Below are 25,126 nucleotides of genomic sequence, written 5' to 3' on the forward strand. Positions count from 1 at the left end.
CTGTGAGCCTCCTGACCTGAGTGCTGGGAAGAGAAGTGGGCTCCTGTGTAAAAGCAATAAGCATATTGAGTCATCGCTCCAGAAACAAGAAATTCCTCTTTTCCTTTTGTTTTTTTCCTCCCAACAGCCCAGGCTACCCTGGAGCTTGCTCTATAGACGGGGCAGATCCACCAGCCTCTGCCTCTGGAGTGCTGGGGTTAAAGGTGTGCACCACCATGCCTAGCCCAAGAAATTCTTAAAAGATAATGTCGTTAATATATTTTTTAAAAAAGTTGTATGTCTATAGATGCTTTGCTTGTTTGAAAACTGTATCAGGAGTGGTCCTAATGCCTGTAAGAGCCGGAAGAAGGGGTTGGATCTCCCAGAACTGGAGTTACAGAGGATTCTGAGATGATGTGTGGGTGCTAGAAATTGAATTTGGGTCTTTGAAAGAGTAGCCAGTAGTAGTTCTCAGGTATTTTTAAGTTTAAACTACAAAAGAAGATACTGCATCGCCACATTAAAATCTCTAAAGCCATGTAAAACCCGAAGGCATTAAAATTTATTAAATGATGCAGTAACAACAGATTCTTTATTTACAATAGCATTATTTAACATCAAATAAGCAAAGAGCATCAGCAAAGCAATAGGAACTTGCATAAATGTATTTAAAATTTCTCTGTATATATCTACCTTTGCATAAACTGCTCACACTAGAAATACAAACATCAATGCAGATGAACAAGGTGATGTTCAGAGTCAACTCTGTTTTGAAAATAAATCACAACCTGAAACACTGTAAGCTTTCTCCTGAAGAACCATAGTTAATATATTGCTTAATTTTACCCTTGTATAATCTTTTCATATACACATATCTCAAATGCAACTTCATGAGGAACTGTACAAATAAAACCCACAAATGACAAAGGAAAAAGAGAAGACAGTTAAATGTTTGAAGAAACGGGTTGTCATCACTGTTCAGTAACATACGGGTAAGCGATGACGTACTTATTCAAAAATTTTACACAATTCACTATACAAATATAATACATTGGACAGCTATGTAGGAATATACAAGACTTAAAAACAGATCTAAGGCATTATGCTAGGTTTTAGCATTTTGAGGTTCTTGCACATAGCTTTTACCTGTAGTAAGAAACTTAAAAGATTTTGTTTTAGTCTATAAAGAAACACCAGGGAGAAAGTTCTAATTAAAATCGAAGCCACTACAGTGTTTTCTTTTGTGCAGAGAATGCTTTGCTCTTCGGCAGCATACTACCATATAAACAACTAGAAAATTTTAAATTCACACCAACAATTAATGGCTTAAGTTGCATTTCAAAATTGATTGTGTATCTTTGGGTTCTGCAAGTGGATCTGTGCCTCCCAGTTCACGTGTCACACCCATATGAACTCCGTTTTTAAACACAGATTAAAATTTGCATCTTAAACTGCAAAAAAACCATTGCTTTCAATCATTACAGGTCATAAGAGATACACGTTGTGTGTGTGTGTGTGTGTGTGCGCGCAAGTGCTTTAATCTTTGAGTCAATTGGTTGTAGTATCACAGCACACTTTACTTTTAAAACTCACCATGTTGCATGAACACTTACATGGATTTTACAACCACGATCAGGTGTGTACTTTTCACATTACGCTTTTCACATTGAGTCATCTAAGAGAACACTGATTCTATGTTCTGTCAGACAAAACCAAGTACAAATGTGTTGTGCAGAGCGTGAGCAATACTGATGGCAGGGGAGGCTGGGCTGGCACTGGCTCTGAGAACATGATCAGGATGCCTTTGCTGATGCGATCCTCCTGATGAGATGGCACACAGTTCATCGCTGCTCTGACCTGTGAGAGGATTTGCCATGACCATGGGCTACGCTAACTGCCGGGTCAACATTAGAAAGCAGTGGTAGATTGGATGAAGGCTGAAAGGTAAGATATTGTGGCTTGATGTTACAGTGAGATGGGATTTAATACAAAACAAATATGCTTTAAATTCCATTTTCTCTTGTGCTGTGCTGTGCTGTGTGAAGTTATTTTTACCTACCTCACATTTCTGACTTATCTGAGAACAGGTCGCGCTCAGTAGTGCACCTGAGCCTCACTCCTGGGGTGGGGCCTGGAGTTCTGGGCTCTATCTGCTCCCTTTGCAGGACAGATGTGCAAGCCAATGGTTTGGTGGAGTCTCGAGCAGACACAGGAACTGGTGGCCAATGGGGAAGCGCTGTTCCTGGGCTACCTCCCTCACTGAGATTCTTCTCTAAGTGGAAAAAGGTATGGAAATACAAATTTCCAGAGTTCCTTAGCATGCAGCAACACTTTCAGATGACTGACCATTTGTCTTTGGGTCACATCTCTTTCTATATTTCTACAATCTGTAGATATATAGGGAGACATAAATATAAATAGGGTAGTTCATATGTTTTTAACCCTGCCAGGAATAAACAAACAAACTTCAAGGAAAAACTTCTCGGTTCCTAGAAAGCTTGGATAATGAGATATTATAAAATGCTTTGTTTTTAGACATCAAAAAGACATCATTCTGAAATTTAGGTAAGAAAGTGTGTGTATCAAGGTTGGGGAGAATTGAAAAGGTCTCAGTTCTGGGTACTGCAACTGTCTGAAACTGACACCAGTTAATAGAGGTTATCCCCAACAGTGGGCAAGAAAACAACCATCAAAGTGGGCTGCTTAGTAATGTTGTCTTTCTAAGGTTTATTAAGAAAGAATATAAACATATAAAATCAAGACTTGGTTCTGACAGCGGCTGCATATCATATAGATTAGATACAGAATTCATGAGGAGAGTCTCAAGGGTTAGAAAACAAAAGGTCTTACGTCTACAAGTCAGCTCTAACCAAGGCATTGGCAGCCGTTACAAAACACCTTTAGGAGACATTGCTATGAAGATATCTAATTTAATACTGAAGTACCTCATTTTTTGAGTCAATCCCACAATATGTATACCTCACAAAATTATACAGTTAAAACACTTAAGTTCAGAACTTAAATTATTGCTTGTTTACATATAAATTGGATCTTTATGTACCTTACAAAACTTCGGCTTCGTCAGCACTGCTAAAAACCAAAAATAAAAAACAACCCCACATGGCAGAGGTCAGATCTGTCGTGACGTCTGCTGTTGATTTCATTAGTAAGGTCTCTCATGTTGGAGGCCTGAGCTGATGGGGCAGCCCAGGCTACCTAAGCAGATGTCACAGCCTGACTTTGTTCCTCTCTGATAGGAAACGCATGGTCACTGGGAAGCTGCTGTAAGTAGCTGGCACAACACTGAGAGATCCCAAGGGCTTCCCTGGTCTCTATGGTGTATGCTGTTGTTGATGTTTTTACTTTAAAGGAATGAAAGAGGGAGGATGAGAGAAGGCGGGGAGAGGAAGGGAAGAGATGCCAATCAAACTATCTGATCTAAAAACAATTTAGAAACAAGTATTTCTTTTTGATCCATGATTTAGGAGAAACTCATTTGGTTTTAACAGAGAAAAGTGGGAACAGATACTTGTTAATGCTAACAGCCTCTCTCAAGAGCCTTCCATCTGTTCATTGATGGGACACTCCTTCCTGGAGACAGAACTCTGCCTCGGTTACTTGTCGCTGACTAGGTGTGTCAGCACACACAGCGCTGTCCACAGTATCTGCCCTGTCTCCATCCCAGTCAAATGCAGGCTTTAAGCTTAGAATACCTTGGGTTGTACTGTGTTAAAAATTCCTTTTTTTCCTCTAGTTAAGATTCTAATCTTTTACACAGAATAGCCACAGAAAACAAAGCAAGAAACCAGTGTCTGGAGCCGAGCAGGAACAGGCCAAGAGCATGGCTCTCCTCAAACACACACATTTAAATACATTCAATCTGAATGGGGATGAAGTCGGCCTGGGGACAGTTACTTTGCAGGAGATCTAAGTTGCACTACGGTGAATGCAGTGAATAGACTGCGGTTGGTCTGGAGGCGAGCTGCAGGCTGTCGGGAGGGGCAACTCTTCCGGTGGCAGCCAAGCCAGCACGCTCTATGCTGCGGGCCCAGGGCCCAACTGTCTGCTGCTATGTCCTAGGAGAACTGGCGGCATGTCAGGTGGCAACACAAAGAGACGCAGCTCTCCAGACTGGTAAATGTTTGTAAGCCCAGTGGGTTGAAGAAAGATGCAGACAGCTTCTCCAGGGTCAGCAGTATTTCTGAGGGGAAACAGACAGAAAGGTTGTGTGAGGACAAGGGGCTCTTTATGCTTGCATAGTTTTTTCTGCTGCCACCCTGGCCTATTGCAGATTCTGTGCCCCCACACTAGTCTTTCAAATGCGTGTGCCACCACACTGGCAATATCAAGAGGCTTTTTTTTGTTTTAAATGAAAACAATGGAGTGATCATCATAAAACACAACATACTAGCTTATTCTAGAGTCACGAAGGCTCCGCATTTGGTGAGTGATGGGTTTCTGACACGGGAAGGCAGATGGCGCTGTTCCTAACTGAATGCCGCAGGTGCCAGCTCCATCCATGTGTGTGAAGCTTCCTGCAGGCTGTAGTCAGAGTCTGTGGATGACCACCGGTCTGTACAGAACAGCTGGGGAGCTGGGGATTTGATCTGAGATCCTCTCCCATGTTTGCATAGCACTTTACCCACCGAGGGCCTCCCCAGCCCAAGGTGATTCCTTTGACTTTTTAAAAAATGTGTTTGTTTTTGAGACAGTGTCTCTGTAACCCTGGATATCTGGGAGCTCGTTATGTACAGCAGACTGGCCTTGGTTTCACCAGGATCCTCCTACCTTTTCTTCCAAAGGCTGGGACTAAGGTGTGTGCCACCCTCATGCCTGCCTTCTATTGATTTAAAAAAATAATGACTTGATATATCTCTTTTTAATTTGTATGTGTATATTCCACACACAGAAAAGGAGGTCAGAGCTCCTGGAGGTAGAGTTCCAAGGAGCTGTGTGAGCCACTGGCCTGCTGCTGAGCACAGAACTTCTGAGAGAGTAGCAGGTACTTCTAACCACTGAGCCATCGCTCCAGTTTCCCTCCCCACTTTTTCTTTTTTTAAAGGTTTTATTTATTTCACGTATGTGAGAATACTATCACTGGCCTCAGACACCAGACTAGGACACTGGATCCCATTACAGATGGTTGTGAGCCACCATGTGGTTGCTGGGAATTAAACTCAGGACCTCTGGAAGAGCAGTCAGTGCTCTTAACCACTGAGGCATCTCTCCAGCCCTCCTCCCCATTTTTTAAGTCAGGGCCTTAGAATTCTTTACCTAGACAGTGTGGCCTCTAATCATCGAGTCACCTGTCTCGACTTCCTGAGTCCTGGGCGTAGAGGCCCGCGTAAGCGCTCCCCTCCCTAGATCGCGCGGAGTCACTGTCAAGTCCTAAGAGGGCGTGCTCACTCTGACTTCATTAGGATAAACCCACCCCACTCTCAGCTCATAATCTACATGACCATATCCGTCAAGGCTGCACTGAGCAGCAGGTGCGTGAGGGCCACTAATAATATCTACTTGAAGAGAGGAAGCCAGCCTGAAATCGTATTTGTGCCTTCTGTGTCCCTGTAAGTGTTCTGGTGATCAGCAATAGGACGCCATTAGCCTCGTCAGATGAATCCTTGCAGGGAGGTGGCTCTGGCCTGGGTGACACCAGTGCTCCAGGCTTTCTTCCTCAGCTGGGTTGGTATTGGTTACCAGCTCCCTTGATCCTCACCTACATTCTTCTACAGGATGGCTGGGAAGCCTTTAACATCCATGTAGGCCTGACAGAGTCCAAAAGGGACACTGTGTCTCAGCTTTGGAGGCTCTTCCCTCCTGGGATTAAGCACCTGGATGCTTAAGAAGACCAATGACAGCCGGGCATGGTGGCGCACACCTTTAATCCCAGCACTCGGGAGGCAGAAGCAGGTAGATTTCTGAGTTCGAGGCCAGTCTGGTCTACAAAGTGAGTTCCAGGACAGTCATGGCTACAGAGAAACCCTGTCTTGAAAAACAAAACAAAAAGAGAAAAAGACAACAACAACAAAAAAAGAAGACCGATGACATTTAAACACGTAGTTGAAACTTCTGTGGTGTCTCTCTGACCCTGCCTTCCTTCAGGACCTGAGTAGCAAGGTGGGGGAGGGCACCAAAGAAACAACTTGCCCCTTTGGGCCTTCTTAAATGAGGCTACATAACCCCTGAGAAAATCCTTGTGAGAGCCTGCTTGTCTCTCTTGGGAGAGGACAGTGGTGCTCAGGTTAAAAATAGGCAGGCATGGTCTGGAGAGATGGCTCAGCAGTTGAGAGCACTGACTGCTCTTCCAGTGGTCCTGAGTTCAAATCCCAGCAACCACATGGTGACTCACAACCATCTGTAATGGGATCTGATGCCCTCTTCTGGTGTGTCTGATGACAGCTACAGTGTACTCATATAAATAAAATAAATAAACTAAAAAAAAAAAAAAGAAAGAAAGAATAGGAAGGCGTTCAGAGGTCAGCTTGCTTGCTTTCTGATCTCCCCAGGCCTAGGACAAATCGTTACATTCGTAAGGCTGTAGTTGGACCAGACAGTATGGCGCCAACTAAGTGAGCAATTGACTGATTCCTGTCGGCTGCTTCCATGATTTTCTTTCCTTTTTTCCCTTCTCTCCCTCCATCTTTTTGAGACCGTGCCTCACTATGCAGTGCTGGCTGGCTAGAAGTCTATGTCAACCAGGCTGCTCTTGTAGTGACTTTCCTGCATGCGCTGTTAGGCTTGGCTGCTCTTGCAATATTCAAGGACATAACATGCATTGACAACCATGCTCTGCTTTACAGGAGGCAAGAAGGCAGGAGAAACAAAGCCGGGAGCTTCCTGGTGGTCCTAGGAGAAAGCAGAAGCCTGGGTCGGCTTCAGAGGGCTTGGCTGGCAAGGGGCTCTTCCTAGATAGCTGTTCAAATGCTAGCTGGCTCACTCTCACTCATGGTAACAGCATGGCATTCTCTGGCTAGGCTGCCCTGGCACTTTAAAATGGGCTGTCCTCTCTGAGTGTTTGATTGTCACCTGCTGTCACTGTGCCTCAGCCCAGGTTCTGGACCTCTGCTTTTGCATGGAGTTACCTTTGAGCTCTTAGCACTCACTTCCTGTGAAAACCATGGCTATAGGAGAGGCATCAGCCCTTGGGAAGTGATAAACCCAAACAAAGGAACACATGGTTAGTGTAGAATCTACCCCGGTGTCTGACATTCTTACCTGGTATGTATACATACCAGATACACATACAGTAAGGAAGGAAGATATGGTAAGCTTCGTGCACCTAACTATCACATTTTAAGGACACGCGTGAGAAACAGCTACAGGACTCCTATCCGTTGTCAGTAGTATCTCTGAAGCCCACAATCAGGGTTACAAAACACAGAAAAGCCACAGTGGGAGAGCCAATCCAGGACATTGCTGAGCAATGGGCGGGCGGCGGGGTCTACTGTAGCCCTGCTGCTAACACCACAAAGCCTCCGGAGTGAGGAAGTTCAGAGGTCATTTACACCCATTCTCTCCAATGGGATCAAGCTACTGCTTGGTTTTGAGTATGCTGAGGTGGCCACATTTTACTGTTTCTGTGGTGTGTGCAGGCACCCGTGTGCAGATCTGAGGACACTGTTGAGAGTTGGCTCTCTTTCCACTCTGACTTCAGGGATTGAATTCAGTTCTCCCTGGCCCTCTTCATTTTTTGAGACTGGATCTCACATAACCCGGGCTGGCTTAAGACTTGTTAATGATGCTGAGTTCCCCACCCTCCTGCGTCTCTCTGACAGGATGAACCTTTCCTGAGGGTTGGACGTGGCAGTGTACATCAGTGTGTTAGGAAGAGCTGGAAAGCACTTCACAATTGCATTTGCTGTAGGCTGCTTTCTGTGTAAATAGTTATTTTCTTGTTTTTTCAAGGTGGGAGTGTTGTTTTTTTGTTTGTTCTAAGATAGGGTAATGTGCAGCCCAGGCTGGTCTTAAATTCACAGTGTAGCTGACCTTGAACTCCTGACTCTCTTGTCTCTGCCTCCTCAGAGCCAGAGTTACAGGCATGCACCATCATGCCTGCTGTTTTTGTAGTGTGCTCTTTTGATCCCAGCATTTTCCAGGCCGACAAAGGCAGAAAGAAGCGTTTGGCCTTCACAAGGTTCACAGCCCCTAAGGTGCACTCTGGGTTCCTGCTGCTTACCCGAGATGCATCTCCCTCCTGCTTGATCATGTCCATTCCAGGCAGTTGGTTTGGGAAAAGGTTGCCTCCCCTCAGAGCAGGATCATTGACCTGTGGTGACAACATATGACACATTTCTGATTTTAAGTTTTGTGCCCCTAGGGAAAAGAGGCTGTATCCCAATGACCCACGGCCTAACAGTGTTCCCACATGGGGCAGAGGAGGCTGCAAACACTACTTACCTTCAAAAGCAAAGCTTATTTGCACATTTTCATTTATATATATATATATATATATATTTTAAAGTTGTTTCTAATCAGGCTGGTGACTCAGCCCTGAGAGTGTGAAGCACCTGGGGCCATCCTGCCACTTCTGCTACTTAGGCAAGTCATTAATTAGCAAGAATGACGTGAGAATACCCAAACTGGCTTTTGTGAACGGACTGGCCAAAAAACCTACTCATCAGCATTTATGTGTTTTTTAAAAAACTCTTCTCATTACATTTACTTGTGTGTGATGGGTGCATGTATGTCTGCGAGGCCGGAGTGTAGAGGCCAGCTCTCTCGTGGAAGTCCTGGGGACTTCACTCAGGTGAGACTCAGGGGCAGGCATTTTACTCATGGAGCTAGCCCACCAGGGCTAATAAGAGAATGATTTTTCAGTAGACACACTGGGGTTGTGGGTTTGGGCCTAGGCTTCTATATTAACTCCAAAACTCAAAAACATTTAAATCCATGCACACCTTTCAAATGGTGTGGGCTGATGAATGTTCCTGAGTGGGCTGGCTGATGATTATGCTCTGTTCTATGTCTCTGTGTACCTCACTCTCAACACTGCTGGGCCCAACAGAGCAGAGGTGCTCCTGGCCCGAGAGGGCCTACACATCTTCTCCCTACCCTCTCTAACATGCTCTTAGAGTCCAGGCTGGTCTGGAACTAAAGTCACCTGCACTGGAGCATCAAGGGGGCCAATAGTGTGCCAGCCTTGTCACATAAGCAAAGTGGCCCCGAGAGTAACCTGCTGGTAGGCTGTGTGGCCATGCTTACCAGAGGGTTTTTTTTTTTTTTTTTTTTTTTTTCCGAGACAGGGTTTCTCTGTGTAGCCCTGGTTACCAGAGGTTTTAAAAAGCTAGTTTTTTTTTTGTTGTTTTTTTGAGAGAGGATTTCTGTGTGTAGCCCTGCCCGTTCTGGAACATGCTCTGCAGAGCAGGCTGGTCTTGAACTCACAGAGATCCACTTGCTTCTGCCTCCCCAGTGCTGGGACTAAAGGTGTGGGTCACCATGCCCAGCAGAAACTTCCTAACACCTACCACTCCATTTCTAAATCCCAGAAATGATAAAAAAGGTTAATGATGTGAAAATTAGGAAATAAAAAACAAAACAAAGCAAAAAAAAAAACCCAACATGTTATCAGCCAAGAGTCCTTTCCAATAGTTCCTTCGTCATTAACAAGTATTTTTTGTTAAATCTCACTGGCACAGGCGAAAATAAGGTGAAAAAACACTTTTCAAAATAGATATGGGACTTGCGGCATAAACAGACACAAAGCCAAGAGGAGAATGTTCTGAGCTGCTTCTCTGAGGCTCTTACCTGCTCGGGACCCATGGAGGGCAGTCCTGACGTAGGCACGGAGGTCACTGAGGTCATGCTCATCTGGCCTGTCATCTGGTTCATGCTGCTCAAGCCACCCGTGTTGGTTGCCATCGACACACTGATGTTCATGTTGTTACTATACATGCTGGTGTTTGCTTGTTGCCCAAAGTGTGGTGGGGACTGCTGTGAGAACATGCTGGAGCATGGGAGACAGAGTTAGTCTGATGGTAAGCTGAGGCACTCTGTATCTAAATGGTCTGACCCCAGGGCAGGCCAGCCTGGGGTGCTGGCCCAGGCATCAGGCTTGCTTCTTCCCTTGCACACATTGCTAGGAAGCACACACACTCCTGCTTTCCCAGCTGCTGGGAGCTTGCTGTTTGCTTCTTAGCATGTGCACTGATGAAGCCTGGCTCTGTGCCACCGCCTTCCACAGGAATTCCACAGTTAGGAGTGGCAACTGCTTAGAGGTAATGTTTTTGCTCTAAAACAAGAGGTGCTGTGCTAGGCTTCTGTGAAATTGTTGACTTTTGCTAAAGAATAAGTTCGCTTTTTAGCAGTTCATTTGCTATTGCTTGCTAAACGCCACCACCGCCTGGCTAGGAGTGATCATTTATATCAGACGCAGTAATGTGATGTTACCTGTTTCCGCCCATGCTCCCCTGTGCCCATCCATTCATGTCTGAGGTGGGCTGGTAGGCTGGGTTGGCTTGAGACTGCTGCATCATGGGACTCTGGGTATGTGCCATCCGGGGAGACATTAGAGGACTCTGGGGAGTCGTAGCCCCAGTAAAGCCAGGATCAGGTTGCTGACTTATTCCTTAAAAACAAAAACAAAAACAAACAGAAGCCCAAAGGAGATTGTTATCTATATCATAGAGAGAATGTGCCAAATTAAGTATACACAGAAAAATTACTTTCAATTATCTGACTATGTGCAAATTATTAGACATTTGAAAGAAGCTGAGACAGAAGTCCATGGAGAAAACCCTCTCTATCCTTGAAATCTCTCCAACAGTCACAGGGCTCCCAGGATGCACACTAGCATCAGGGCTAGAGTCAGAGAAATGACATTTGTTCCTGAAGCCCTCTCCAATCCAAGGATGAGTTTACTAGGTAGAGTCTTGATTTTATCTGAGCCGGTCAGTCAGTGTAATAGTATCGTTCCTTTTAGATTTAGTCTGAGCTCATTAAATTCATCTATATACCAACAGTCATCATACGAATAACTTACATTAACTTACATCATCTCATGTTCAGGAGATGTATTTCAGAAAATACCCAACTGCACGCCCACATTGGCTTATTTTGTTTTTGAAAAGGGCTTGTGGCCCTTGAGTGCTGTCAGGATTATCCATTTCTTGTATAGTTTAGGGTAAAAGAATTCACAGCAAAGGAAAAGGAATCTCAGCAGAGTTTCCTGAGCTATCAATGGAAAGCGAGCAAAGGCACCAAAAGGAAGACAGCGAGGGGCATTTCAGGGACAGAGTAAGAACACATTCGCTTCATCCTGTGCAACACTTAATACTTAAAAGTAGCTACAAAAGAAGAGTCTAAAGAGGAGAAGAAGGCCATGCACTTTCTTTGCTCTTTAAAGAGACAGGACGTTTGTATTTAGGCAACACAAAGGCTTCCATGGTTCTTGGTTCCTTACAGATCCCTCAGACAGGGCAAAGCCGAGCCATCTGGAACACGTAAGCGTGGAAGCACCATGCAAGCACTAAGACTCCCACTGTTACACCATGTTAATCTCCATGAAATTACCCTCGGTGTCTCGGCTGTTAGAACGACATTAGAAAACAAATCAGGATAAAGTAAAGCAAGAGGGCTCCCATGTGGCTCTGACTAACACTTCAGGAATGACCAAGCCAGTGAAGACTTGGTATAATCTTGAAAGTTTTTATTTTCTGTTTTGATAAGTGTTGTCAGTAACAAACAAAGCTGTAGACTATTGTAATATTTAAATTGGCTTATGTCTTCTGACATTTCATATCTAGCTACTGATTTCTTTGTGTCAGACTCAGAAACCATCAAGGATAAGCAGCAGTGTGTATTACATCATAGACACTGACCTGAGCAGGTAACATCCACGCATGCTCACACAGCCAGAGACACACGACACTTAACTTTGGTCATTCTTAAAGACCTGCACCCAAAGAAAAGGAGGACCTGAGCTAACAGGTAGGTACTGTGCGGGACTGGGAGACTTGCCAGGCCCTAACCTGCTCCAGGCCTCCTATCATTCCCTGGCTAACCAGGCACACAGCTGTGAGAAGGAAGCTGTGACCAGGACTAAGGTGCCTCGGGAGAAAGGAGAAAGAACAGATAGGTCAAGACAGGACAGCAACGGTGGGAGGGATCTAAGTCCAGTACCGTAGTTCGGAGGAAATGGGAACTGCTGGGCATTGGCCTGGGGGATCCGGGGATTGCTCATGGCTGCTGGTAGGCCAGTGGGAGCCACCATGCTTGGGGTCATATTCAACCCTTGTCCTCTCATCATCAAAGTTCGCTGCTGCACCTGCTGTTGCTGATGCATCTGTCTCTGCCGAAGATGCTGGTTCAGGATTTCCCTCTGCCTCTGGGCCAGCATCTGTGCATTAATAGGAGCCTGAAATTGGGGGCAATCATGAAGGAAAATCAAGGATAGATAGGTTAGACAGGATACCAATGGCATACTGTATGTAAAATCATTTGAAAAACGAAGTTCCATGAAAGGGGGGGTCCTTGGAGCAGAGCACCTAGTGAGCACGCATGTGAGTGCTCTAAGTTCAACCTGTGTGATGACGATTCTGTAATCCTCTGATAGTGACCAACTCATTTCTTTTTTTTTTTTTTTTTTTTTATATTTTTATTACATATTTTCCTCAATTACATTTCCAATACTATCCCAAAAGTCCCCCATAGCGCCCCCCACTTCCCTATCCACCCATTCCCATTCTTTTGGCCCTGGCATTCCCCTATATTGGGGCATATAAAGTTTGCAAGTCCAATGGGCCTCTCTTTCCATTGATGGCCGACTAGGCCATCTTTCGATACATATGCAGCTAGAGACAAGAGCTCCAGGGTTCTGGTTAGTACATCATGTTGTTCCAACAATAGGGTTGCAGATCCCTTTAGCTCCTTGGGTACTTTCTCTAGCTTCTCCATTGGGAGCCCTGTGATACATCCAATAGCTGACTGTGAACATCCACTCCTGCCAACTCATTTCTTGAGGGTACAGTCAATCAAAAGATGTCAAAAGAGCACAGGCCTTTCTACAGGAAGACTTTTTATGTTTATTTTTAAAATTTATTTTTATGTGTGCAGTACTCATGGAGGCCAGAAGAGGGCGTCTAATCACCAGGAAATGGAGTTACAGGTGCCCATGAGCTGCTTTCTGGGTCCTCTAACTTGACTGTCAACTCTTTTCTGCTTTAGTATCCCAAGTGCTGGGAGTTACTACAGCCCTGGGGTTACAGCACGGCTACCCTTGCCTGGCATAAGATTTATATAAGTTGAGGACAGCATTTAGAGTCTCTTCGAAGGAACATTCCAACCTAACAAGAAACCAAGTGACTTCGGAGAGATAGAGGTGGGGGTGATCTGACAGTAATTTCTGTTACTTTACTGATCTCCAGGCTGCTCTGGCTGGCTGCACAGGTGTCCCCTGTGACCCTTAGTCACCCTGGTCTATGGCTATATCATGTCAGATGCACCTGATCTCAGAATGGTCTTTACTCTAGGTGACTGTGTTGAGAGGCCAGGATGAGTGACATGATGTGAGGAGGGGCCCTGGGCGTGTGCTGTACGCTGGTGCTGGAATGGCATCCCCTGGCCACTCACAAGGCTGCCTACTCTAAAGTTTATCTGCAATGCAAACAGGAGTGTGCGCAGCACTGTAAGGACAGCAGCACGGATTTCCTTTGCTTAGCACTCGCCTGCTTCCTGCCAAGGGGAGGGCGTGCTGGATGTGTGGCCTTCTGGTGTGGCCGACAGAACCTACCAGGCTCTGCTGGTGCAGGACGTCCAGTGTTCTGAAGTGGAAGACATAGGTGTGCTTCCAAAGACGAATACGAGTGTTAGGCAAGGCTTGTTTGAGTCTCAGATAGCCTGTCCATTGAGTTTAATAAGTAAATTACACACACGTAAAATGTCTTCACACACAAACTCCATAGAAACAAGGCTATTGCTGAGAGCAATGTTGTGGCCAGAGTCTTGAAGGCTAAACCCGTGTTCTCATGGGAACATTGGGCAGTACTTGAATCCAGAATTGGTTGATACTTTTTTGTAATACAACTCTTGTGTATTACAAGAATCAGCTGACCCTGGCAACAGGGATGGCATTAAGAACTAACACAGGGAGTCAGAGGAACTAGGAAAAACCAGGTCACTCAGCCTATCTGGGAGGAAAAATGAGAGGAGAGGCTCTCACCTGAGTGGGTACTCCAGGCCTCAGAGTCAGGTTCACATTGGAAACACTGCTGATCTGATTCATGAGCGGCTGGCGATTCTACACACAAACACGGGCATTAGCACTCGTCCGGAAGGGGGAATTTGAGACGGGGTTTTACTATGTAACCCAGGCTGACCTAGAATCCATCCGTATTTTTTTGAGACAGGGTTTCTCTATGTAGCCCTGTCTGTCCTGTGTTTCACTCTGTAGACCAGGTTGGCTTCAAACGCAGAGTTCCTGTCTCTGCCTCCTGAGTACTGAGACTAAAGAGTATGTAGCTATTCTTAGCTCAATACAAATCATCTTTTCCAATTAACAGCCCTCTCCAAAAACTTAACTCTTCTCGATCCCTCAGCCAGCCAGGCCCCGCCCGAGTCCCATGAGAAACTAACCTGCTGTGCTTGGAGGCGGTGCTGAAGCTGAAGTCTCAGTTGGTTTGGCTGGTTCTGCACAATGCCTGTGGGCCTGAGGCCCGGCCGTGGCTGCATACGGAGTGTGGTGTAATTTGGCCGCTGTCCCATGGTGTGAAAGTTTGGATCTTGCATGGGATTATAGCCACCCTGGGCCATTTGTGCCTGAGATGCGTACTGCTGTGGGAAAACGGGGGGCTTCTGCTCCAGCATTATGCTGGACTCCTGGCTTGAGAACTGCTCTGCATCCACAGCTTGGCTCTGAAAAGAAGCCCCAGATAAACACACCGTAAAGCTACTAACACTGTACTGAACACGAGGCCGCGCTCTCCCCTCCTGTAAGTGGTGATTTAGAAACACTGTACCAAGTTTACCAATGTTTTTTTTTAGTCTGCCTCTACCTTTCCTTCTACCCAGTGCCTCTTTGCAACTCCTCGAGGGAAGAAGCAAGGGTTGGGCTGTCTCCCTGCAGCGCTTCCTCCAGGCGAGGCGGTGGGACTCTGCAATGCTCCTTCTTTCTTCCAGTGAGAACCTGGCAGGGCCTTTAGTGAGCAGGCAGCTGCAAGTGTTCCCTCTTTTGACTGAGACACAGCCCCATGTCAGTCATTTTAACCCATGGTCGCCTTAGTCACCATAAGCAATGCTGGGGAAGCAGCCTACAGTCTCCACTCTAGACACCCACAGACTCGGGGACATGAGGCCCACTCCAGGGAGGCTTTCTAGCAAAGACCGCGCGGGCAGGCTGTGGTGCGTACTGTGATGTGGGACCTGAGCGCATCAGTGGGGTGATAAACTTACTGCCTATTACGTTCTGGTGAAGAGAGTTTGATATATGGTCTGACATAGCCCAAGTTGGTCTCTGACTTGCTATGCAGCCCAGGATGGTTTTCAACCATGAGCCTCTGGCCTCCACCTCCCAAGTGCTGGGATTCGAGGTCAGTGTCACAATGCCTGCCTTACACTGTGTACTGTTTATTACGCTGTTCTCTATGGTTAGTGGAATATCTTACATAGTACACTTTGCTATAATTCACTACTACATGCTAGACATATTCAATGTGCTTGTCATTTGATTTTTCAACAGCTGTTGTCCTACCCAAGACCTACAGAGGGAAAGGAATGGAAGGTGGTGTAAGGGCGTGTAGCCGATCCTCCCTGTGCCCTGACCAGCATCTGACAGAGTATCTGCAAGACTAGTTTGTATATGTTTGGTTAATTTAATTGTCTGAAAGATGCATTTTTTTAAACCCCAAGACATGGTCTCATTATGTAGCCCTGCTGTCCTGGAACCCACTACGTAGACTGAGTTAGCCTCAAACTCACAGAGATCTGCCTGTCTCAATGAGTACTGGATTGAAGGCATGTGATACCATGCCCAGCTGATATGTGTCTTACAGAGAGAGCTGCATAAACTCCAGTTGCATCTTGCATTAGCTATATAGTTTTTAAAAAAGTGTGTGCACATGTGAGCGATACACACACACACACAGACACACACACACACACACACACACACACAGACACAGAGGCCGGGGTGTTGGGGGGGAGGAGCCAGCCTGAGCAAGCGCACATGAGTGTGTGAAGCCTGGAGGACTTCTGGGGATGCAGCCCTTTCACTCAGTTTCTGAGACAAGAGGTCTTGTCATTTCTGCTACTGAGCTGAACATGGAAGCTTCTGGCTGATCATCCTATTTCCATGCATAGGGAATCTAGCGCTCTCTCAGGGCGCTGCTCTAGTGTCAATATGAAGATATAATATACCCTTGTCCTTCTCGAAGCCACGGCTACACATCTGAAGGTCTTTAGAAGGGCAAGTCGCAGAAGTAAAATCTCAAGCTGCCGTCAGGTTACTGCTCTGGCAGCCTGCCTTAGTCCTTCCTCCCAGACGGTCTAGGATGATAACGCTGCCTGTGGTCTGTGGTTAGCAGGACAGCTTCAGTATACTGACCTCTCCTCTTGATAATTTAAAAACAACTGTGTATGGTGTATCATCAGCAGGGAGACCACATCTTGTTGAAATCTTTCAGAACTTTACATCTGCCCATATTTAATAGGAAATCTACTTAGGTTATTCCCATATTGATCTATTTAGTTTTTGCTGTTTGAGACAGGCCTCACTTCTGTTTAGAACTCACTGATTACGCTAGACTGGCTGGTGCTGTGGGAATCCTCCTGTTTCCACCTTCATAAATTTACCATTGCTGGGGTAACATGTGTACCACTGAGCCTGGTGGTTTCCTGGGCTCTGGGGATGTTTGTGAGACAAGAACTTTATTTCTATACTGTGTATGCAACTCTGGCTAATCTATAGCACACATGCACACCACATTTCCACTGCTGCCCCTAAGAATGCCGTCTGTAGTTCAGCTTAAATGACACAGTGACTGACCTGAGGAGAGCATTCAAAATGATGTAATACTGGTTTTAATTTTTAAAAAAGTATTTCAATATTTTAGATGCCAAGACAGGTCAACTGCCATAAATTTGAGCCTAGGTTGGGCTGGGATCTCTTTAATTTCTTAAAAATCTAATCTCTTAAAACATAAACCCCCCTCCAAAGTCCTCTTACAGTCACTGAGGAACTCCAAGGACATTTAAGAATGTCACCTGCATAAACTCAAGGATAATCGCAGAAACACTGAACTCTAGCTGAAGCTAAAGGCGAAGCCGATCAGTCACACAGGAAATAGGTACCCCATTTCCTTTCTGGCTTTAAGTCAGGGTGCACTGTGCAACCTCCAGTCATTTCTTTCCATTCTGCTGTTTTCAATATGAACCAACAAGTCTGAACTCCCACCTGTGTCTGCTAAACTCTGGGAATTATGACTGTTTTTAAGGTTCCAGAGTCTTCAATGACTGTCACTATCCTCACAGTGACATGCTGCAGGGCCAGGCAGCCTGGCCTTGGAAGATGCTTGTGACAGAGAGACTGGCACTGGACAGGAAGGAGGACCAGGAGGAGGTTGTTTCAGATGCTGAGGGGACATGGGGTTATGATCACAGCCTCAGGGCATTCTCAAATCAAAGAAAGACAAAGTCTGTTACTTCTTCAAATTAACGAGGGAGCAGAGAGAGAACTAGGCTCACTAGGGTGGTTGACATCCTAAAATTGTTGCTGGCAACACCTACATAAGGGTTGTAGTGTTTGGCGAGCTGCAGTCACACTTAAGATGCTTCTGCTACGTGTGTGTGAAACAGTCCTTTTCTAAGTAGCGGCTGCCTGTCTCAGTGAATAGGCATGGCCGGACTGAGGCCTGCTCACATGGTCTCCCATCCCAGCAGCGAGGACCCAGGCCCCCAGGAAGCAGCAGTGAGCCTGTGGCTGCCCTTTCATTTCAGCAAGCGTGGACAAGAAGCTCTCGGCTTGCTTCTGCCTTTCTGCTGTATCTTGTCTTGTGTGATGGTCCTTCCCCGGTGCTTGCTTCTTGGGCAACAGTTTATGTGAGAGTATGAGAGTAAAGGGGAGGAGTAGGGGAGGCCTGCTGATGGGGAGTGAAAAAGCATCCCAGAGAAGCCTGCAGGAACAGAGACCTTTGGCCTATGCAGTGCTGGGCCGCTGTGATGCTCTGGCCTACCTGGCTGACCAGTTCTGGTATCCCCAGAGCTCTATCAATCTCCTCAAGGCCATCGAAGTTCCGCAAGGCCAAATATAGCTGGTCAAGAAGAGCGCCCTCATCGCTTGGAGACTCTGCGGCAGGATGTGGACACAGCAGGTCATCAGGGGAGCTGCCAAAGGGCTGCCTGTAAAGAGACAAACTTCACCATGGGCTGGTAGAAATGCCAGTTGACTTCAACAAACTCTTCCTCCAGCCAAGCACTGGACAGAATGAAGACTTCTGAAAATATGCACCTGAAAAATCTACTTTAGTGTTAATAAAGGCCAGTTAAACCAGTTATGTTTCTACATCTTCCCATAAAGTACAGGGTTAGCTTAGCTAGGTACCCACATCTGTGCAAAGTCGGAAAGGCACTGCCATAAAAGCTACTTTGATGTGTGTGTGTTCGGGGCTCACCTACCTAAGTTCACAGACCTGCACTGGTCTGTGCGTGTGTATCTGCTGTGTACTGACAGGTGAATGCAGAACGCAGTGACTCATACACAGTCCTTTTCAATGAGACTTTGATGAGCAAAGGAGAGAGCAGCAGACTCACACACTTGAATACAATCTGGGCTTGTGAACTTGGCTGGTCTACTAAGAAACTGTGTATTTATGCAGAACCAGAATTTGCAATCATTTACTAAAACTCCAGAGAAGTTTACCTGTTAGCCCTCATGAGTTAGGTGCCAAGAGAAGGGAATCCCAAACCTTCTAATTGTAACTGCTATAAGGCAATATGTGATCTTGACACTAAACTGCCATTTCTATGGTATCTAACATTATAATTAAGTTACCAGATTAGAGGATCTTCTAGTCACTGCAAACCTGTGAGGGGAAATAATGCCAGCACTTCACCAAAGTCAGTTTTGTGCTGTAGACCTACTATGGAATCCTGTGGAGAACCCAGTTTTACAGAGGAGCTTACTTCTTCTTTGTATTGTGTGTGGTACTGGAATTGAACCCAGGGCTTCCTATGTGCCAGGCGAGACATAGGATGCCCTGGGTTCAAGTCCAGAAAGCTCATTCTTAAACAAGTGGCAATGAATGTATCAAGGGGCAGAGGTGTCTGGGCCTGACCCAGTTCAGTCTGCTGTGTTTTCTTAGGCAGTCTAATGTGTTATTCTGACTTAGAACTGTAACATGGTGTCCTGCTGAGCACCTACCAACAATTAATTTCAAACAGTGAAAGTAGAAGGAATCAATGTGCAGTCTATACTCCCCATCCTATGTTTAAGAGGAAGTCCTTCAGTGAGTGTCCCTGGATGCCTCACCTTACTTGCTGACTGTCTGATGTACAGTGAGCTGCTGGGAGGCCACTGTCAGGCAGGAACATGTAGGGTATGTATCCCTGTGCCACTTTTCCTGCCACTAAGACAGACAAGAGGCTGGTGGAAGAACAGCCTGCCTACACTGCACATGGCCAATATGTGCCATCTACTTCTGTTTTCTCCATAGTCCACACTTCCTAAACCAATCTTCAGAACACAAATGTGATCAGCTCTTTCCTCTCCTGATGGGATTTAGGAACGAAATAGACAATGGAAGAGAAATGGCAATGTGAGGAAGAAAAGCAGACAACCGCATGTCACAGTGGGTGTGAGGGGACAGCCCACAGGAGTACCCAACAACTGGGGCTCGGCAAATTCTGGTAGTCAAAAGTCAATGTCGGTTCTTGATCATGTTCCCTCAGGCCTGGCAAGCTACTGAGACAGTGAAGTTCTGCCTCCGTGCTGGACAGTTTTATGTCAACTTGACACAGTCATCAGAGAGAAGGGACCCTGAACTGAGAAATGCCGCAGTAACAACCAGCTGTTGGCATTCTGTAGAGCATTTTCTTAATGACTGATGTGGGAGGAGGTCCCAGCTCATCGTGGCTGGTGGTCCTGGGTTCTATGTGAAAGCAGGCTGAGCAAGCCACAAGAGAGCAAGCTAGTAAGAGCACCTCTCACAGCCTCTGTGCCACCTTCTGCCTCCAGGCTCCTGTCCTACTTGAATTTGCCTTGACTTTCTTGGGCTATGATGTGGAAGTGTAGGCTGGATAAATCCTTTCCTCCCCAACTTGCTTTTGGTCAGTGTTTATCACAGCAATAATAACCTGAACTAGGATAGGCTCCGTCCAGCAGTGTTAGCAGGTGTCAGCTTCTGTTAAAAGAACTGCAAAACAACTAGACTCCCAGATGCTTCCACGGATAAATAGGCAATGTGAAGTCTAACCACGGCAGACTGTGGAATCTGCATGAGCACAGACTTGCCAATCTTCACCGCATTGAAGCTGGAGAGGCCCAGCCTCATCCTTTCTGAGAATAAATTCTTAACCCTGCAGCAACCCAGTACTTACAAGAGAAAACAGATGCCCAAGTTAGACATGCACACTGAATAATAAAATACTGTTTTGTGTTGTGTTGTTTGTGTTTTTTCTGAGACAGGGTCTCACTATGCAGCCCAGTTGCATGTTTCAGTAGCTCCTCTAGCAGAGTCTTGGAGGAAGCCCCTGGGCACTACAGCCTAGTGCACAGGACTCACTATGTAGCTTTGAAGTTAGAGATCCATCTGACTCTGCTTCCCAACATGTATGCATGCGTGCGCATGCACACACACACACACACACACACATACACACAGAGGATGACAATGTGTGGATGAAATAGAGAAAAGGTCTGACATACTGTCATAATTCAACAAAGAACTGAAAACACATAAGGGCAGTGTGTAAACAAAGTGGCAAGAGTCTTCTAGACACACCCATTCACAATGATTTACTACAGCCCAGTGTGCAGCACACACCTGTGATCCCGGCTCTCAGGAGGCGCACGCAGAAGGACTGCAAGGTTGCTTTTGGTTTTCAGGTTTTTTTTTTTTTTTGCGACAGGGTTTCTCTGTGTAGCCCCGGCTGTCCTAAGTGCTGGGAGATCTCTCTCTCTCTCTCTCTCTCTCTCTCTCTCCCCCCCTCCCTCCCCCTCTCCCCCACCACCTCTGTGCCTACTGCTTACGCTAGAGTGGCTGGCCCCTGGCCCATGACCCTTGCAGATCCTCTTGCCTCTGTCTCTGCAGTGCTTAGGTTACAATGTGGGCCACTATCACTGGCTTTTCAATATGTTCTGGACCTGAACTCAGGTTTTCATGTTACTGAAGCAAGCACTTGATCAACTGTGTTACCTTCCTAGCTCCAATTGCAATACATTATTTCTTCCTTCAAGCCCTCCATATACCTCTCCCAGCTCAGCTCAAATTCAGAGCTTCCTTTTTCATTTGTTGCTGTTACAGGCACATATGTGTATATGTGTGTGTGTGTGTGTGTGTGTATAAGTATGACCTGCTTAGCCTATGTACATGTGCATGTGTTCAGGGCTGACAACTTGGTATTGATAACCAATTGGTGTGTTCTTCTCTGAGGAGGACTGTTTCTCCCTCCCAGCATTCCTTAGTGGCCCGCAGTTCTTGTGTAGGACTGAGGCCTTGTGGGCATTCCTCCATCCACTTTGGAGTGTTTATTGTTATCCTTGTCATGTGGTGAGACTTCATGGGTGCAGCTTTCAGATGTCACTAGTCTCTCCATGGCCATCTGGATATTATATCCTGCCCATCCCTTCCTTCACAATGTTCCCTGAGCCTTAGGTATGGGTGTGTTTTACAGATGTATCATTGAAATAGGGCTCTACAACCATCATTTTGATTGTTTGTGATTTCTTTTTTTCTTTTTCCTTTAGAGACAGGGTTTCTCTGTATAGCTCTGGCTGTCCTGGAACTCACTCTGTAGACCAGGCTGGCCTTGAACTCAGAAATCCACCTGCCTCTGCCTCCCAATTGCTGGGACTAAAGGCGTGCGCCACCATGCCTGGCTGTGATTTTTTTCTTACAATGGTCTCTGTTGCAAAGAAGTTTTTTCGACGAGGGAGGAGGACTTACCTAGCTGGACCCTGGACCCCCCCCCTTTTATTTTTTGTAAACTGTGGTAAAATAAACACAATTCAAACTAAGACCATTCCCTGTTACCCTACACGTACCATGTAACCCTTGATGGAACAGGGTGCTGTGTGGCCGGCCATGTGCACTAGGCTCCTATGCCTGTGCACTTCCCCCAAGACTCTGAAACCTCTGTCAGCCTTGCTGGACGAGCTACTGATTCCTCCCCTCACAGCATCTATACTGCACACTGCTGCATAATAGTGATTAGCAGTACAAACATATCATTTTCCCAACTAAGCTGCCGGTGTTTAAAGGTGTGCTCAGATCATGCCGAGTTCTGCACCTTCCTTTCACGCTGAGCCTAGCAGATGACTCGGTCTGAAGAAAGGAGAACTGGGCAGGTATCATCCATTCCGGAGGGATTCACCCAGCGTACATTTGCAACAACTCTGGGAGCCAGGAGCCATGAGCTAATGCTCTTCTAACTCTCCGGGTGCAGACCTACCTGTTCTGGCTGGCAAATGATGCCTGGTCTATAGGCAGGATGCTCTCAGGCCACGGGGCAGTTTGGTTTGGAGGGGCCTGCTGTTGGTTATATTGAGGTCCTCCCATGTTCATCTCTAACTCAGAAGGGCCTGAAAGAGGGAGAAAAAAAAGAGAAGAAAGACCTAAATTTTTTGAATCTTATAATTTAGAAAGCACAGGTTTACTGTGTAATAGCAAATAAAATTGTTGGTTGATAGAAAATGCAAAGGTGGATGCAGCTCTGTTGTAAGGTACAAATGCAAGCGATGAACACAAGGTTAATACCACCCAACTTAGGGCACGTCTAAGTCAGTAATGACAGCAGGATATCTGGTTTCTTACTTAAAGCTTTTGTTTGTATGGATAATATTGAAAATGCTAACTCATTTAAAAAAATCATAAACATGCACATGTGAGTTAGCAGAACCTCCAACTCCCTTCTTCCCTGCATCCCACAGCCCAAAATTTCTGCCATACTCTACCAGGTGCCTGCAGAAGACTGGAATGAAGAGGAGAACCATGTATCTGCAATATGGTGCAAACATGTAAGGCTGCACAGACAAGCTGCAAGGCACCAGGGAGCAGATCACCCGCACCAGTACTTTCCCAAGCCTTAGCTCTCCCACAGGACACACACTCAGATACACAGCTTTCTCTTTTTGTGGCTCTAATGCACATGAGCTTTCTAATTGTTTTATTTTATTATCCATTGACTGGACATCCACAACAGGCAATGTTGTGTTCGGCAAATTCTGCTTTATTGACTGCTTTACCACTAGAGAAATTCAGCTACATACTAAATCTTACAGAACTGTACTATGAGTTCCAAACCATCAGCAAGATGGGGAATAAATTAAATATTTATGTAAGACCTCTTACTGTCACTTTTATAAACATCTTACTCATGTCTCAGCTTAATTTTCCACCTACTACCATGAGTATATATGTAGAAATGTAATTATAAATGTCACTCTCAGAAATACTGAGTCAAAACACACACAGCACTTTAATACCTATAGAAGAAACCTGATTGAGAGCTCTGGCAAGAGGCCTGCTCTTCTGTGAAAACACTCTTGCATTCTCCTGGGAATGAGTTAGCACTTCCTGTGCGATATCTAACAAGAAAGTTTACAAACACAGACTTTTCAGAATTGAGCTGATGTTTAAGATTTAAGTCCTATGTCTATGGTTACAAGAATGATATCAAGTAGGAGTTGTATAGGCAGCTGATCTCTTTTCCCCTTGAGACAGGGCCTTGTTTAGTTCAGCCAGGCCTCAGACTTGCTAAGGAGCTGAGGATGCTGAACTCTTGCCTGGATCTCCCAAGGGTCAGGATTCTAAGTGTGTACATTAATATGTAGTAACAAGTTTCCTGATGATTCATTCATCATACATACAACTCATGACTTCAGGTGCAGCATCCTGTAGGTGTCAATGTGTTCGAGTGTACCACTACCACATCAACTCGGGCACTTTCACTTACCTGAAGAGGAAGCCCTTGTCTCAGGACTCACTTCCTGCCTCCTTCCAGGCCTTCAGCTTTAGGCAGCTATGATGAAGGTTTTATGGAGTGTACACAAAAAATTCATTTCAGTGACATGTGAACTGCCTCCAGATAGAATGCCAGAGATGCTCGGGTGCTGTGTTATGTTCTTGAGTGGTCGCACTATCAATGAGGCTGAGGGAGATGCTGACTTCACAGCCTGGCTGAGGGCCTTAGCAGTACAGGATGACCATACAGAGGCTGTACAACCAAACTATGTCTTTGCCTTTAAACTACCATATACATGCATATATATGTGACATTTTATATATATGGCATTTATAATGTGACATTTTAATGTATTTTGCTTCCAAATTAAAATTAGGTAATCAGTCTATGATTTAACAGGGTTTTAGCAAATGCCATTGAGGACTGCATGTCCTGAAGGACCACGGGGTAAAGGGCATCAGGGAAGGAGCCTTACCTATGTTCATGACCTGAGACTGAAGCATCTGTCTTTGGCCAGGCTGGCTGTTGGCTCGCATGGGGATGCTGGCTGTTGGGTTCCGAATCATGCCTCCTTGGACTGGCCGGTTCATGGCACCAGTGGTAGCAGCACAAGTGACTCTCACAGCTGGACTCTGTGGTGCCCATTCCCCAGAAGGCATGCTGGGCCGGGAAGTGCTGTTGCCAATCATTCCTGCATCCAAGACAGAGGAAACTGAGAGATGCAGACATTGAAAACAGCATACGCACGCATGCCAGACCTACCTACAAGACTCAGACCATGACTGTAACCTGCAGTTGGCTCAACAGCAAACACTCCCCCGGGGCAGATGTGGGCCCTTGGCTAAGAGCTAAGAGTTGGTGATTACTACAGTTTTCACAGCATGCATCTGCTCAGAAGAGCTGTTAAAACTGTTCCCATATGTACTTATTAGAACAGGCACTGCGGCAAGTGGATAACCCCAACTTCCTTCCTCAGGAAGTGAATCACATTAGCTGATGTATACGTCAGAGCTCTACTTTCCAAAAGGGAGGTGAGGTG

The 25,126-nt window shown here is 45.8% G+C and overlaps 1 protein-coding gene across 5 annotated transcripts in view; it reads right to left on the reverse strand.

Annotated features, from left to right (window-relative positions):
* Positions 1 to 499: 499 nt before the first annotated feature.
* The window catches only part of Ncoa2 (nuclear receptor coactivator 2), a 239,675-nt gene continuing 215,048 nt past the window's right edge, over positions 500 to 25,126 (reverse strand). For all 5 annotated transcript variants that reach the window (XM_021170377.3, XM_021170361.2, XM_085835677.1 and 2 more), the window contains 10 exons: positions 24,563 to 24,778; positions 22,576 to 22,705; positions 18,141 to 18,306; positions 14,548 to 14,826; positions 14,135 to 14,212; positions 12,097 to 12,331; positions 10,366 to 10,543; positions 9,724 to 9,922; positions 8,156 to 8,245; positions 500 to 4,180 (listed from right to left, as the gene is read on the reverse strand). In XM_021170377.3, coding sequence (XP_021026036.1) covers positions 4,169 to 4,180; positions 8,156 to 8,245; positions 9,724 to 9,922; positions 10,366 to 10,543; positions 12,097 to 12,331; positions 14,135 to 14,212; positions 14,548 to 14,826; positions 18,141 to 18,306; positions 22,576 to 22,705; positions 24,563 to 24,778 — 1,583 coding nt within the window. In that variant the 3' untranslated portion in view covers positions 500 to 4,168. The remainder of the gene's footprint in view (positions 4,181 to 8,155; positions 8,246 to 9,723; positions 9,923 to 10,365; positions 10,544 to 12,096; positions 12,332 to 14,134; positions 14,213 to 14,547; positions 14,827 to 18,140; positions 18,307 to 22,575; positions 22,706 to 24,562; positions 24,779 to 25,126) is intronic.

This window comes from Mus caroli, unplaced genomic scaffold, assembly GCF_978045245.1.
Source record: "Mus caroli unplaced genomic scaffold, Mus_caroli_1 scaffold_1, whole genome shotgun sequence".
NCBI classification, from domain to species: Eukaryota; Metazoa; Chordata; class Mammalia; order Rodentia; family Muridae; genus Mus; species Mus caroli.